Below are 15,631 nucleotides of genomic sequence, written 5' to 3'. Positions count from 1 at the left end.
TGTTTACAGTTTTTTCCAATTGCTAACACACTAAAATGACATGCACAGCACAATTATTTAAACTGACACACAGAGAGCAAAACTTCTTCTCAAGTCTCCAAAAGTCTAAACACATTTTCTGCTTTACACACATTTTGCATTTCAAAATGGCACTTTTTAAATGCACTGAACACAGTTCTCTGCATAAGACACAACAATCTGACATAAAGTCACATGTTTGCCATTTCAAAACACTGCCATTCAAAATGACACTACATGAGCTACTTGGCCAATTACATGTGCCACCTGGCCAAACACCTCAATGGTTAATTGTTAACACTTCAATCAGGATGTAAGCACTGTGAAAAGACCACAGGTGAGAACCTTTTTTTTACAACCACAATGGAAGACATTGCAGAGAGAGGAAGAGGAAGAGGGAGGTTGAGAATAAGAGGGGGAGGAAGAGTGAGAGGTAGGGGTAGAGCAGGTAGAGGAGTTCATGGCCAAAGAAGACAAACACTTTCAAATGAAATCAGAGCAACCTTAGTAGATCATGTCATCAACCATGGGCTGACAATGCGTGAGGCTGGACAGCGAGTGCAGCCAAACTTGAGCCGTTTTACTGTCGCCTCTGTCATCCGGACCTTTAGACTGGAGAACAGGTATGTAACCAAAATTTCATGTAGTACACATGTAGTATACCCCATGTCATAGTGTATCTGTTGGGTGACACCTGTTTACATAGTGTATGACATCAGCCATTCATGAACTGTACAAGTTTCCTGTACAATGTACTCTACTGTGGGGGAAAATATTTAGGCTGCATTGTCCAAGCCCTATATATATTTTTATTTTATTTTTTCTGAAGGACTGAGAGACGACACCATGGTGGAGGAAGGGGCCAAATGTTCACCGGGGTACAGGAAGCTGCCATTGTAAACTTGGTTTTGGAAAATAATGAAATCAGATTACGAGAAATTCAAAGCCACATCATCCAAGACAACACCTTATTCAACAACATTCAACGAGTCAGTCTGTCCACATTGGCTCGCATTCTCAAGCGAAACCAAATCAGAATGAAACAACTTTATAAGGTGCCGTTTGAGAGAAACTCTCAAAGAAACAAAGAGTTCAGACGAGCATATGTGGATGTAAGTACTATATTGACTGCAGTACACTACACGCAACATTGTTTCCCAGTGTACTGGATAACACCATATTGACTGATTTTTGTTCTTTGTTTTCAGGGAGTACTGGAAATGGATGCTCATGCAATCCCACATGAGTTCATCTTTATAGATGAGGCTGGGTTCAACCTAGCAAAGACCAGAAGAAGGGGGAGAAACGTCATTGGCCACAGAGCCATTATAGATGTTCCTGGCCAACGTGGTGGGAACATCACAATGTGCGCTGCCATCTCCAGTATGCATGGTGTCCTCCACCGTCATGCCAACCTTGGACCATACAACACAGCCCATATTCTCACATTTCTGGACAGACTTCAAAACATTCTCATACCACCAGAGCGTATGAATGATGCAGACCATCAAAGAAACCGGTACGTTGTAGTATGGGACAACGTGAGCTTTCATCGTGCAGCCCCAGTCCAAAACTGGTTTGCTGACCACCCAACATTTCTTGTGCAATACCTCCCACCATACTCACCATTTCTGAACCCCATAGAAGAGTTCTTTTCGGCATGGCGGTGGAAGGTATACGACCGGCAGCCCTTTGTGCGCATGCCTCTTGTGCAGGCCATGGAAGAGGCATGTGATGAGATTGATGTGGGTGCAATTCAGGGATGGATAAGGCACTCAAGGCGCTTCTTCCCTCGATGTCTGGCAAGGGAAGATATTGCCTGTGATGTTGACGAGGCGTTGTGGCCAGACCCGGCTGTGCGGCAAGATGCTGCCTAATTATTTTTCTTGCCTCTTTGTTTTACTGTAATATATTTTTTCTGAAATTTTCTTTTTCAGTTTACTGTTTTTTGTAAGAATATTTTTGTTCAGTCCCATGTAAATATATCTGCTGTGCATATGTTGCACTGACTTGTTGACTGTAGTGAAAACAAATAAATAAATGTTGCAACAGCATGTGTGTGTGTATCTGCAAATATTTCTGTGCATGTGAACAATCTGATACATATTTTAGTATTATGGCAAAGCATACTAAAGATGGGGGTGCTTTTCATTATGCCCAACAGTGTGTAGTTGGTTAGGCAAAAATCTGGTAATATGAATGAAGTGTGTGCCATTTCATGCAAAAGTTTGCTTTTGATAATGCTATGTGTAGTTTCGGTTGCAGTGCTTCATTTTGCAGGATATATGAGGTATTTTGCAGTTTGGGTGTGTGGTTTTGTGAATTGTGTTAAGTTTTTTGATAAAACCAGACTAGTTTGAAAAATTGTGTGTTAGCAATTGGAAAAAACTGTATTATCATCATCATCATCATAATGGTACAATACTTATTATATATACATAAGACGAAGACACTTAGGCATTAGTTAAAATAGAATATTATATATTTATTATATAAAGTTATTTATTTATTTTTAATATATATTTCCTTTTAGAATTAATAAGTTTGTGTGTGTGTGTGTGTGTATACACAAACAAATGAATTCTAAAAGGAAATATATATTGTACATGAATGAAGCAAAGCAAATATGTTCATGTCTGAGATTAATTTTAGCATTTATATAGAATAACTAAACTATAGCTTAACTTTAGTGAGGGGACATTCCTCTTAGCATCATGAAAAAAAAAACGAAAAAAAAAAAACCCTTTTATTAAAATTCTGAATGCATTACAGATAGCCTAGAATACATGCAAAGAGTGCTGCATTTATCATTTCAGTTGCACTGAGCCTGTCACTCATCTCAGTTCACCGGTTTAACAGACGTGTCTGTGATTGGCTGCACTGCTCAATGCTGCAAACTTTGTAAATAGAAACATGTTTACATCATATGCACAGAAGAGTTTGCCAAATATGTTATTATTACAGTTTCAACTAATGCGCTCTTGTTTGTTTTTGTGTTTGTGAGAGTGTGTAGCTCCCTAAACTGGGCGTGACACGATAAACTGCTTTCCATATGGATTCAATATGTAATGTTACTTAAATACGGGAACAGTTGGCAATCCTACTTTGCATGTTTTAAACACTTAGATGATGTTCTTACTTTGGCCATGCATTAAATGCACGTCCTTGAAAGAGCGCAGTTTGCTGACGTATTTACAGTAACTTCTCAGGTAATGTCCTATGGAGGACCAAACCTGCAGACATTAAAAACGAATAAATATATAGATAAATAAATAAATAAAATGACCGGAACATAAATAAAGGAATAAATGGCTTGATAAAAACAAATATAGTTCATTTGTAATTTCCCTTTATGTATTATATTATTTTATGTATTTCTTTTTGCATTTGTTTTAATTTAATTTATTTATGTATGTATTTATTATTTTTTATTCCCACGTGTATTTATTTCCAGATTTATTTATTAATTTATTTCTTCTTACTTTTCCGTGTGCAAATGAGGGAACACAGCTCCAGTGAATCATTGGTTGAGAGCTCACGCAGAAGGTCAGATAGATATATATATACAGTACATATAACAAGATTACACTCTTCTAACACCACAACTGAGACAGCTGGACTGTTGATATGCTATAAAAGGTATAAATAAATCTGCTAACTGCTTCTGAAATGGCTTCTGAAAATTCAGATTCACATAACAGGAATAAATAACATTTTCCAATATATTCAAATAGGAAATATTTAAAATTGTAATGATATTTAACAATATTACTGTTTTTTTTCTGTTTGTCCTATTGTAAGCAATTGTGTAATTTAAGCACAAGTGAGCTGAAAATGTGTCCCACTTTACTGATTGTAGTCACAAATTATCATAAAAAAATTAAATGTGTAGAATAAAATATTTACTTGTCATTTTTAAATCTTTGTATTTAACAGCAAAAACATAGTTGGGGATACAAGAGACCTGGAACATTAATATTCAAAACATTATTATTAATCAGATGTAATTAATTAACTCACTGTTTACCACTGTTGATATTTAAAGAAACTCACAATTTAAAGGAAAAAAAAATGCAAGATGTTAAATCGAAATTTCAAGATATTAACTATAAAGGAATTGTGAGAAGTCAGAATTGTGATAAAGTCTTAAAGACCTTTTATTAAATAGGCTACCTTAATTTTTTTATGCCAAGGCAAAAACTTCCACTACTTTACTTTAGGAAAATAATCCTGCTAGTGTCCTCTCTGTGTCATTTCTACATCTACCTCCACTAGGTGTTTTCTGTTTCTGTATAATTCCACTTAAAATGACCCAAACATACAGGGCCTTTATTATAAAGACAATTCTTTGACAGAATGGTTAATTTGGTTAATTGGCTTGGCAAAGCTTTAGCATTTCTTATATTTTTAAAATAATTTTCAATAGTGAGGATGTTAATTCCAGATATCTATACTGATTTGATATTTTTTGCCAGTCAAAAAGCTGAATGCAGACAAGTACAAATAAAGTATTTCCTAGCCAAAAACCAAATATAGAGATATCCATAATTAAATCGCAGATATCTGCGATTTGACAAAGAAGAATTCCAATATGTTATGTATTATGAAACTGTAACTAGTCCGAAATCCAGTTCAAGATATCTAGAGTTATGCTGTTGTGACTCTATGAGTTGTAATAGTTTCAACAGAAGTGTGTACTCAGAGAGAATGTGATGCTGGACCTGGCCAGTGGGCTTGGAGTGAATTCCTGAAATACTGCCTTTAAACAAGCTGAAGATATTTTCATAGTTTTGACATTTATAAGCCATTTCATGTCAGATTTGAAATGTGAAAAATGTGAGTGTGGCAAGCAGCTTTTCGAGATAATAGACAGCAGTTGGTCTTGGATAACTGAAAGTGAATTTGACCGACCGCTGTAGAGAGATGGTGTAGTCAGAGCTGCAGGTCCAGATGCTCGGAGCCGGACCAAGATCATATAACACACCGTCAGAAATGAGGACAAATCCTCAGGAGCAATCGATGCAGTCTAGAAAACAGAATCACTGAAGCACGTTCTGCAAAGTGTTTACCATGCATCTTTAAAATAAGTTTACATGCATCCTAATGCTGTTCTTATGTGTATGATTATCAGTGTGAAATTGTAGAATAGAAAACAGAATCACTGAAGCACGTTCTGCAAAGTGTTTACCATGCATCTTTAAAATAAGTTTACATGCATCCTAATGCTGTTCTTATGAGTATGATTATCAGTGTGAAATTGTAAAATCTTGTGTAGAAATCACTCAGCTACAATCAAACTTGATCTGTTTCATTCTCAAGTGTAATATCCACACTTCTCTTTCTCTTGTATCTAATGCCACAATACCCCACTATACGTGAAAATACTTATTTAAATTACTTACCGGTACTTGATGTATTAATTTCATTCTTTGTTCTTCTGTGTCACAGGATATCTCAGTCTAAACCCACATAACATGTTCAAGGGTGCTTCCTATGAAAAAAGTTGCACGCATAGAATTGACAGGCTGCAGCTCCCTCTAGTGGACGAGTAGGCCTACAGGATTTTACAGATTTTATTCACATAGATTTATAGTTGTGTAGAGAGCCTACAGTCTACAGCAACTCACCTGCTGCCTCTGTAAAGGTGATCTGAAAACGTTTAGCTCCTCTCCTCAGGTGGCAGGTGCTAAACTATCGCAGCACTTGCTCTGATGATCAGAGGGATATATAGGCTACAGGAGAAAAACATAGTGTCACAGTTACTTTGCTGATTTGATGAATTCCACACCTTTCTGGACTGTGGCACATTAGGTTGAGCTTTTTAGATATATATATCGTGTGGTTATATGTGTGTGCATGCCAAAACCTTAAACTATAAAAGTGCTGCTTTATCCCACTATCACGTGCAGGTGGTGTGGGTCAAAACAAAACGAAAAATGAAATTCATTATTTAATTAATAGCAATTTAATGATATTTTAAGTTATGGAATGTTCTAGTTTTAAATGTGCATTTATGTAAATGCTTCTTTCAACAAAAACTGTAATATGTGTTCATGAATTGTTGATTTAAAAATGATTGATTTTCTTTTAGGAACTTTAAAACAGTAATTTGAAATCGTTATTACAGATGAAATCTAGCTGGCACAAGTACTTAGTGTATGTTGCCTGGCTGTGTTCAGTGTTTTACTCCTAGTCATTTTATCATCTTTTATTGTGTCTGATCAGTTCTGGTCATTTTGGTGTAGTGTGTTTATCATGCCTTGTGTGTGTGTGAGAGAGAGAGTGCCTGCTTGAATACATGGTTTGAGGACACAAGTGTGTATAATGACATGAGTACTACAACATAAACATGGTTTATGAGGACATGTGTCTCCGTAAACCAAATGGCCTAAAAAACATACTAAACTGTGGTTTTTAAAATTCCCCATGCAATTTGAAAACCTGTGTGTGTGTGTGTGTGTGTGTGTGTGTGTGTGTGTGTGTGTCATCTGTTGAAGACAGATCAAACAGCGCTCCCCTCTGGAAATAAGAATAAATCGCATCACATGATGTAAAACGCTGAATAGGAGATGTTTTGCATGACTGCAGTCATTCTGTGTGATCAAACATAAGTCCTGATTGTGTGCATCTCTCGCCAAACAGATTTGAAATCAGGTGTCTTTAATCAGTGCTTTGGTTTTATGCATGTTTGTTATGTTGTTAGCAACCATAGTTTTCTTACTTTAGTGGATTAAATTAATAATATTTTTGGTTTTAATGTAATAGGTGTGTTCCTGTGCATGTACTTTGCACAGATTTTCAGTTTTTAGTTCAAATCAACTCTTATGATTGATTAATCAGTGTGTGCGTGAATGTGTGCATAACTCAAACTCTGAATGAGTGTTTTTCAAGTTCTCGTTGTGGGTCTGTGCTTGTAGGTGGAGTTAGAGCGCAGCTGGTCTCTCATTGGCTGGAGTGGATGAAGAGGTTGTGTCTCACACAGCAGGGATGGAGCGATCATCCTCATGCAGAGGGTGGAGTGAGGAGCTGCTGGAAAACTGTGCCTTTCAGTCCGAGACATTTCACAATCAATAAAGGGCTGCGTCCGTCCCTGATCAGAGCCTGGGGTTGAGCTTCACGCGCTGCGCAGCGACACTCAGAGTCCATCATGAAGGTGAGTGTTCGCCCATTAATCAAGCGCATGTGGACGCAGCATCCCTTCAGCATCACACATTCAGAAAGGGCTGCGAAGAACTGATGTTGGAAGTACTGACTGCTAGTTTTGTAGCTTTCACAAGAGAGAATGCACAGAATGATGTACATGATCCAAACGGCTCAACTGATTTATTTCTCAAATCAAGTAGTCAAGCAGCTGGCTGTGCTGTTCGGAGGTGCTCTCTGACAGCTCTCCTCCTGTAGTCTCCTATAGGTTTGAATTAAATGTGCATTATGGTGAAGGGTAGTGGGAGTGATGGAGTGCTAGCGTGAGACGATGTGTTTCATTTGGTGGAGGCTCTGCTGTGTGTTTAAGTTGTTTCTTAAAGGTGCAGATTGAAGGGTTTTACACAAGCTGTTCCAATACACCAAACCTGGTAGTAAACGGAGGGAGGATGCTGTTCTGGTGCAGGTATCTACAGGCAAGCAGAAGCGTTTTCTGAGCATGCAATAGTGAAACATTACAGCATTTTCATTTGGGAATTTGAAGTAACATTAAAATGACATTTCCAGATTTAATGATCAGATACAAAATCAGGTTATGTTTAAAAATGACTCAGATGAACAACAGATTAGTCATAACATGTTTTCCCAACGGCTGGCAATTATGCTCTTTCTAGTTAGTTGTGGTTTAGCATACAGTACTCTTATGACGTGTTTGGTCCTCCTGGAGTAAGGTTTATGATTATCTGGCGACTGCTGGAGTTCACCGTTATGTAGCAAGTGCAGGTCAGTCATGTCAGTAAAAGCTGGTCTGTCCAGGGCTCTGCAGAGAGAGGTGATGCATGCGACGGCACCAGAATAACAGCCTCACTGCAATCAAGAGCATTATCTCAGCTGTGCAGCCATCATTTCAGAAGTAAGAGGAACAGTGTGTCAAGTGCAACAGCATTTTTTTCTGACCTCTAATTGACAGGTTTCATTTTTACAACAGAAAAAAAGTTTTTTTTTTTTTTTGTCAGTTCTTATATGTGGTTTCTTTTGTTTGTTGCTGCCTATATCTTGTTCAATTTATTCTCAATACAAAAAAAAAAGTTACGTAATAATAAAGAGAACCCTATTAAGTTAAGACCTATATTAGAACATTTAATGCATACTTCTTCTAAACGAAATAATTTTAAATGCTACATATGCACATATCCATTATATGGTTGATGATTTTGTTTCAGCAAAGCCTTTTCTATTGAATTATGAAGTAAAAATGGCAGGGCAGAGCATGTTTTTACCATGGCTACTATGCTAAACAGCTGCACAGTGTTTGAAGTTATTATAACAGCCAAGTCAGTCACTTTATTTATGAAATGAAAATGGCCACTTCTATTAATATTTTGGTTAAAAGCGACTGTAACATGCAAGTTAAAACACTGGATGCATTCAGCTTTGATCAAAAGTGCAGGGGACGTAATCTGTGCCCATTCTTTGATGGGAGTTAACAGATCAATGCGCTATCATAACCTCCTCACATTTGGCCCAGTGAAATTTGATGCCATGTGTGCAATCCGCTACAGATTTACTGTTGTCTAATACTTTATGCTAATCTACCTAGTTTTTCTGTTTCATTTTATAGTGAAGGAAAAATGGAATTGAGTTTTGTATTTTATTTATTTCTGTTGAAGGTCTGATTTTGTGAAATCTGAATATGTTTCAGTGACACAGTACACATGCTATCATCCCTGCGGGTGAAAATACATGCTTAAATTCATTCAAATAAAGATGTGCAATAATTTACAGTTTATTAAATTAAAGAAAAGGGTAAGACTTTACAATCGGGTTCATTAGTCAACATTAGTTAACATGAACTAAGAATGAACTATACTTCTACAGCATTTATTAATCTTAGTTAATGTTAATTCCAACGTTTACTAATGCATTATTACAATCAAAAGTTGTGCTTGTTAATATTAGTTATTGCACTGTGAATTAACGTAAACGAACAATGAATGACTTGTTACATTACATTAACTAACATGAACCTTATCGTAAAGTGTTTCCAAGAAAAACTATTATTAGGGTTCATTATGGTTCACTTGTAATGTTGGTATATGTCATATATTTGCAAAAAAGAAAAAAAGAAAAGTTATTCTGACCCTCATTCTGACCCTCTGTCAGAAACACTCTCCTCTCTTAAAGGGCTCACGAAATAGAGAATGAAAATGTTCTTGATATTTACACATATGAGAGGTTACTCTACAATAAAAACACACTGCAAGCTTCAGAACTCAAAACTAACTCCTCAGTTTAAAATATGAATTATTCTTTTCTAGCCGTCTGAAATGCCTGCATTTGAAGTTGGGAGGATTGTGACATCATGATTCTCCTCGACACGCCTCTTAATATGAGTCTTTGTATGTTATCAAGGAGGAGTGTTCTGAACAACTCATGTCTGTCCATCAATCACAAGAGCCATGCTGCTATTGGATAAAGATGCTGAGTAAGACCGTCAAACTCAGACATTGTTCTGTAAGTGAATGTAAAGAAACTGCACCTCCAAAAAGCTTGCCTAGCCTTCCTATTAAAATGTTAAAACCTTTAAAAAATATATACTTAAAATTAAGAAATTGAGGAAGCCAATGCATTTGCCACACTGAAATAGACTGTTGCAATTATCTGTTTGCATTGATTAAATTTCTTCTCCCTCGGGCTCAAACATGTATGGTTGTATCACAGCACTTGCCATTTTGAGTATCTAAACCACAACATGCTGTAAAGGAGGGCATGGATACGGTGCAATGAAGGTAGCCCATCACAGCACTGGCCGCTATTTCAATCAGGTGTGTTAGGTGAGGGAGACATGCAAAATGTGCAGTGCTCCAGAACAGGTTTGAGAACCCTTGTTATAAATAAACCATCCACTTTCTGATGTTGGGGTCCTTCAGAGGGCTGTGCAGAGATGCAAACATGCTGTTAAAACTGGAAATGTCAAAGTGGACAATCCAAAAAGCTTTCTATCTCCATTTGTCCTGTTGTCAGGAGTAGCTCAAGTGTGTCATGTCAAAAATAGAATAGAAAAGACATTGCTGCTTTACTGAACCACCTCAAAAAGAAAGGAGTAAAGTGGGAGTGGACCCCAGCTATCATCCACAGACAAACTTAACAGAAATAATCAACTGTACTGTGAAAACAATGGGCCTGATTCATGAAACATGAGGAGAACGAATTGTTGTGGAAATCGTTCGTAAAGCCGTTCTGATGTAAACTTTCAAATTCATGGTAGTTGGTACGAAAGAAATGTACACCTGCTCCTCACCATGTGTGAATGGTGCGTAAAATGTTCTGTGTTCTTTTTGGCAAACTGATGACATTGAATTTTGATGCACTACCATAATAATATTTCACAAGTTTATTTGTCCTGTCCTGTCCTGTCCTGTTTTTTTTTTTTTTTGTAACTGAACAACAATGGAGATGTTAATACTGGTTACTTAATATTTTTGTGGCCCCTCACTTATATTCAAAAACCTTGATGTGGTCCTCGGGTCAACAAGTTTCTCTCACCTGGTTTAGATCTTATTTCTCTGGGCACACTCAGTTTGTCCAGCTTAAAAATGTCAGATCATACTCTTCATCTGTCACCACTGGTGTTCCTCAAGGCTCTGTCTTGACTTTCTTTGCTTTGCAGACGACACCCAGCTCTATTTGTCCGCCAAGCCAAATTCTACCCTTCCTCCTCCTGCCCTTTTGGACTGTCTACAAAAGATCAAATCCTGGTTTTCGCACATTTTCCTCAAGCTAAATGCTGATAAACCGAGGTCCTTCTCATTGACACTAAATCCAATCAGGCAAAATACAACAGCTTTTCACTTTCTATTGATAATTCTGTAATCTCCCCATCTTCTCAGGTTAAGAGACTGGGTGTCGTCCTTAGTCCTTTAAAACTCATGTGAACAATGTTACTCGGTCTGCATATTTCCACTTGCGAAACATCAGCCGTCTTCGTTCATTTCTCACACGCAATACCACAGCCATTCCTGTACACGCTCTAGTTATTTTGCGCATTGATTATTGTAATTCTTTCTTATTTGGGTCACCTCACAAACTTCTTCATAAACTTAAGTTGGTCCAGAACTCAGCTGCCCAAATAATTACTAGAACCTCCACCATTGAGCATATCTCTCCTGTTCTTTATCATTAACACTGGCTTCCTGTTAAAGGGGAGGTCTAATGCTATTTCATGCATTCTGACTTATTTACACTGTTAAAGAGTTGAATTCTCATGCTAAACATGGTCAAAGTTTATAAAGAACGAGTTGGAAGTATGATGGAGTATTTCTGTGCCAAACACACTCTTTCAGGGTTTGTATAAGTTTCGGAAAGCTTTTTTCGAGTATGGCCCTGTATGACATTATAAAGGGCGGAATTTCTTGTATGGGCACTTCTTCCAGAAAAGCACTCACACACATCAACCAGAGCGAGAGCAGCCCATCAACGTGCTTCATTTGGCTTACAGAAGTCATCGGCAGTGCTGCACAGGACTTGCTCGAGAAGGATTTGTCATTTTGTTTTTAGACCACGAAATCAACAATGTCCCCAAAGAAGTGTATTTTTGGTTGTGAGGGAAAGATAACCTTGATCAGCTTCCCAAAGAACCCAGTGTTAAGGGAACAGTGGATGCCGTGTGTTTCTCCGGGGAAGCAACAGAGTTGTGCAAAATGTGTTTGATTGTTCTCAGCATTTCGGTGATAAATGTTTTATAAACAAATTAAATACAATTTAAGCCAGTAAAGTTTTTGTTCCCGTTTAATGAATGTCGATAGCACAGCTTGCAGACGATCGCTTTGCTAAAAGCTTTGCTTGCTCATGACCCTTTAGCTCCACTTGTGGGCTAAATGTCCTCGCTGGTAGGAACCAAACTCCACCAAGGTGATTTATATAAGCCACTACTACTGTGTTGTCTGTCCAAATCAAAACATGGTGGTTTCAACACCTTGGAATGGAAAGTATTCAGGGCTACGAATACAGCAAGCAAGTTTAAGTGGATGATGTACATATTTATTCAGATGCAGAAGACTGATCTTCCATAGCCCAATGTGCTGCAACCCTTGCTCATTGCTCGTCACTAAGTAAGATGGGTTTGAACACCTTTGGCTAATTGCATGCAAACTGGTGTAATTCTATTGGGCCTCAGGATTAACTTCTCAGGGCACATATTGCTCCTTAAAGGAAAAGTTAATTTCTGACCCTGTTTGGGATCAGACGTATTGCATAGTCTAAAAAGGAAACAGTTTAAACAGTGGGTCTATTTCACTTAGCATGTGTACGCACAAATTTGTGCGTGGAAGCTGTGTACAAACATTTTCACGAACAAATAATGATTCACTAAAAACTTTCATACTAAAATTTATTCCAAAATTGATGTAGTATTTCTGTGCCAAACTCACTCTTTCAGGGTTTGTATAAGTTTCGGAAAGCTTTTTTCGAGTATGGCCCTGTATGACATTATAAAGGGCGGAATTTCTTGTATGGGCACTTCTTCCAGAAAAGCACTCACACACATCAACCAGAGCGAGAGCAGCCCATCAACGTGCTTCATTTGGCTTACAGAAGTCATCGGCAGTGCTGCACAGGACTTGCTCGAGAAGGATTTGTCATTTTGTTTTTAGACCACGAAATCAACAATGTCCCCAAAGAAGTGTATTTTTGGTTGTGAGGGAAAGATAACCTTGATCAGCTTCCCAAAGAACCCAGTGTTAAGGGAACAGTGGATGCCGTGTGTTTCTCCGGGGAAGCAACAGAGTTGTGCAAAATGTGTTTGATTGTTCTCAGCATTTCGGTGATAAATGTTTTATAAACAAATTAAATACAATTTAAGCCAGTAAAGTTTTTGTTCCCGTTTAATGAATGTCGATAGCACAGCTTGCAGACGATCGCTTTGCTAAAAGCTTTGCTTGCTCATGACCCTTTAGCTCCACTTGTGGGCTAAATGTCCTCGCTGGTAGGAACCAAACTCCACCAAGGTGATTTATATAAGCCACTACTACTGTGTTGTCTGTCCAAATCAAAACATGGTGGTTTCAACACCTTGGAATGGAAAGTATTCAGGGCTACGAATACAGCAAGCAAGTTTAAGTGGATGATGTACATATTTATTCAGATGCAGAAGACTGATCTTCCATAGCCCAATGTGCTGCAACCCTTGCTCATTGCTCGTCACTAAGTAAGATGGGTTTGAACACCTTTGGCTAATTGCATGCAAACTGGTGTAATTCTATTGGGCCTCAGGATTAACTTCTCAGGGCACATATTGCTCCTTAAAGGAAAAGTTAATTTCTGACCCTGTTTGGGATCAGACGTATTGCATAGTCTAAAAAGGAAACAGTTTAAACAGTGGGTCTATTTCACTTAGCATGTGTACGCACAAATTTGTGCGTGGAAGCTGTGTACAAACATTTTCACGAACAAATAATGATTCACTAAAAACTTTCATACTAAAATTTATTCCAAAATAAATGCAAAAAGCATACATAAGTTTATCTGACAGTTCCATGTTTTATATTGTTGTGGTTTGGTTTAGTGGTAGGCTTACTGACTGTGTCGGTTAAAAAACGCTGTATAGCAGCAGAGCTCTTGGACATGCAGCAGTATTGGACACTTTAAGAGTGAAAACAGGGTTGCTTGTAATGCTGTCCTGTTTAAGGATTATAGTGCATTCAAACACACTGTTTAGATGCTTGAGTGGCTTCATGAGCACTAGGAGGAGGTCAAAGCATTCTGGAGCACTGAACTCCACATTATCTCTCAAAGACCTTGAGGCTGTTGAGCATGAGCAGTGCAGCAGTGTGCTATTACACGCACACCAAGAAACGCTGAAAATATGCTAAAGGCAAAGAATGGTTCTGATCCTTATTTGGTGTCTGATATTAACAAATTTTTATATTCTTTCCTCCTGTGTTTCTAAAACAAGCTAAACACATTAAACGGTGATGGACATACCCACCTACACCTCTATATGTTTTTTTGAGAACATACAGAGTATTATTAATTTCTTCTTTGCCATTTTTTCAGTTGGCATATGTTAAACATCTTTCATATCAATGATTTTTGTTAAACATCTTTCGTACTAACTATTAACTTATTTATTATGTCTTGCGCTGTGGTAGTTTGGGCTTTCTTTAGCCAACTTCTTACATCCATGAAGATAATTATTCGTAGTGCAACGTGAACGTTTAATTTTTTTGATTACTTCAAAACCCAGCCTCTCAAAGTCAGCTAATACATTTCCTGAGTGAGACGGAATAACAAGTGGACAACAATTAAAGAAGTAGTTCACCCAAAAATTAAAATTAGCCCATGATTTATTCACCCTCAACCCATCCGAGGTGTATATGACTTTTTTCTTTCAGACAAATCCAATCAGAGTTATATTAAAAATTGTCCTGGCTCTTCCAAGCTTTATAATGGCAGTGAAATTTTTTTTCCAATAGTCCAAAAGAAGTCCAATAAAGCGCATCCATCCATCATAAAAAGTGCCCCACAAGGCTCCGGCTTTTTATGATGGATGGATGCACTTTATTGGACTTCTTTTGGACCATTGAAAAAAAAAAATTGGCTGCCATTATAAAGTTAAATTAAACTTTGTATATGTCGATTTATATCTTTATGGTGAATTATTTGTGTATTTGAAATCAACTCACCTTTGCCTGCAAGTAGGCTAGCTGTTTTTGTGTATGTAGAGCAGTGATGAGTAAAATCTGTGACATGGAGTTTCCTCTCATGACAGCCGTGACATTCTGCACACTGTGCTCCACATTGGTGATTTTGTGACGTGTGCTCTGGAGTCTGTGGCCTTGCAACAAAGTTCAGCTCAAGCACTGGATCCCATGTCTGGCCTAATGCAGCTTTAATTGACTTATTGATCATAAGCTTCCAGCCTACAGTCAATAACCTGCTTTGAAGCAGACCGTCTCCTTCTACCCTTGTCCCTCAATGAAGCACATGATGCTCTGGTTGTATATTCAATTCAGTTCAAGTTTATTTGTATAGCGCTTTTTACCATACAAATCGTTGCAAAGCAACTTTACAGAAAATTAAGTTTCTGCAATATTTAGTAGTAGCTTATCAGTGGTGACTGTCAGTTTATGTACAGATGGCAGAAATGTACAGAAAAATCGATTAAAGACGTAATCAAACAGACGATGAACAGTATTAACAGAAGAAATTAATAAAGTCATTACTATTAAACTGTGAGGGAATATTTAGATCGGGTGGCGTCTGGTTATTTGTTAATCTAGCCACTGTGCTAAATAAACACCTTGGATTGTTTTGGTTATTTTCTATGAGTTTGTGGATATGCTCGGCCCAGGCAACTTTTAGAACCTGTCTATAGCTGGACATACTGTTTTTCCACACAATTGTCTGACACAGAATAGCGTACGCTGCTTGTGTCCAGCGGATATTCTCCAAAATGGCACTACGGCGATGCGGA

At 37.7% G+C, this 15,631-nt stretch overlaps 2 protein-coding genes across 2 annotated transcripts in view; both read left to right on the top strand.

Moving 5' to 3' along the window:
• The first annotated feature begins 9 nt into the window (after positions 1-9).
• On the top strand, positions 10-2,388 carry LOC107693786 (uncharacterized). Its single transcript, XM_016493297.1, has 3 exons — positions 10-641; positions 848-1,130; positions 1,227-2,388. The coding sequence occupies exons 1-3, from the start codon at positions 382-384 to the stop codon at positions 1,893-1,895; spliced, it is 1,212 nt and encodes a 403-aa protein (XP_016348783.1). The 5' UTR covers positions 10-381; the 3' UTR covers positions 1,896-2,388.
• A 4,674-nt stretch (positions 2,389-7,062) lies between these two features.
• The window catches only part of LOC107693776 (inactive phospholipase D5-like), a 42,356-nt gene continuing 33,787 nt past the window's right edge, over positions 7,063-15,631 (top strand). Inside the window, exon 1 of the mRNA XM_016493289.1 lies at positions 7,063-7,171. Within this exon, the coding sequence (XP_016348775.1) occupies positions 7,166-7,171 (6 nt within the window). The 5' untranslated portion in view covers positions 7,063-7,165. The remainder of the gene's footprint in view (positions 7,172-15,631) is intronic.

This window comes from Sinocyclocheilus anshuiensis, unplaced genomic scaffold (assembly GCF_001515605.1).
Source record: "Sinocyclocheilus anshuiensis isolate Anshui unplaced genomic scaffold, SAMN03320099.WGS_v1.1 scaffold2088, whole genome shotgun sequence".
In the NCBI taxonomy this organism is placed as follows: domain Eukaryota; kingdom Metazoa; phylum Chordata; class Actinopteri; order Cypriniformes; family Cyprinidae; genus Sinocyclocheilus; species Sinocyclocheilus anshuiensis.
The sequence above is the reverse complement of the archived record's forward strand: the minus strand, read 5'-3'. Positions and strand labels throughout refer to the sequence as shown.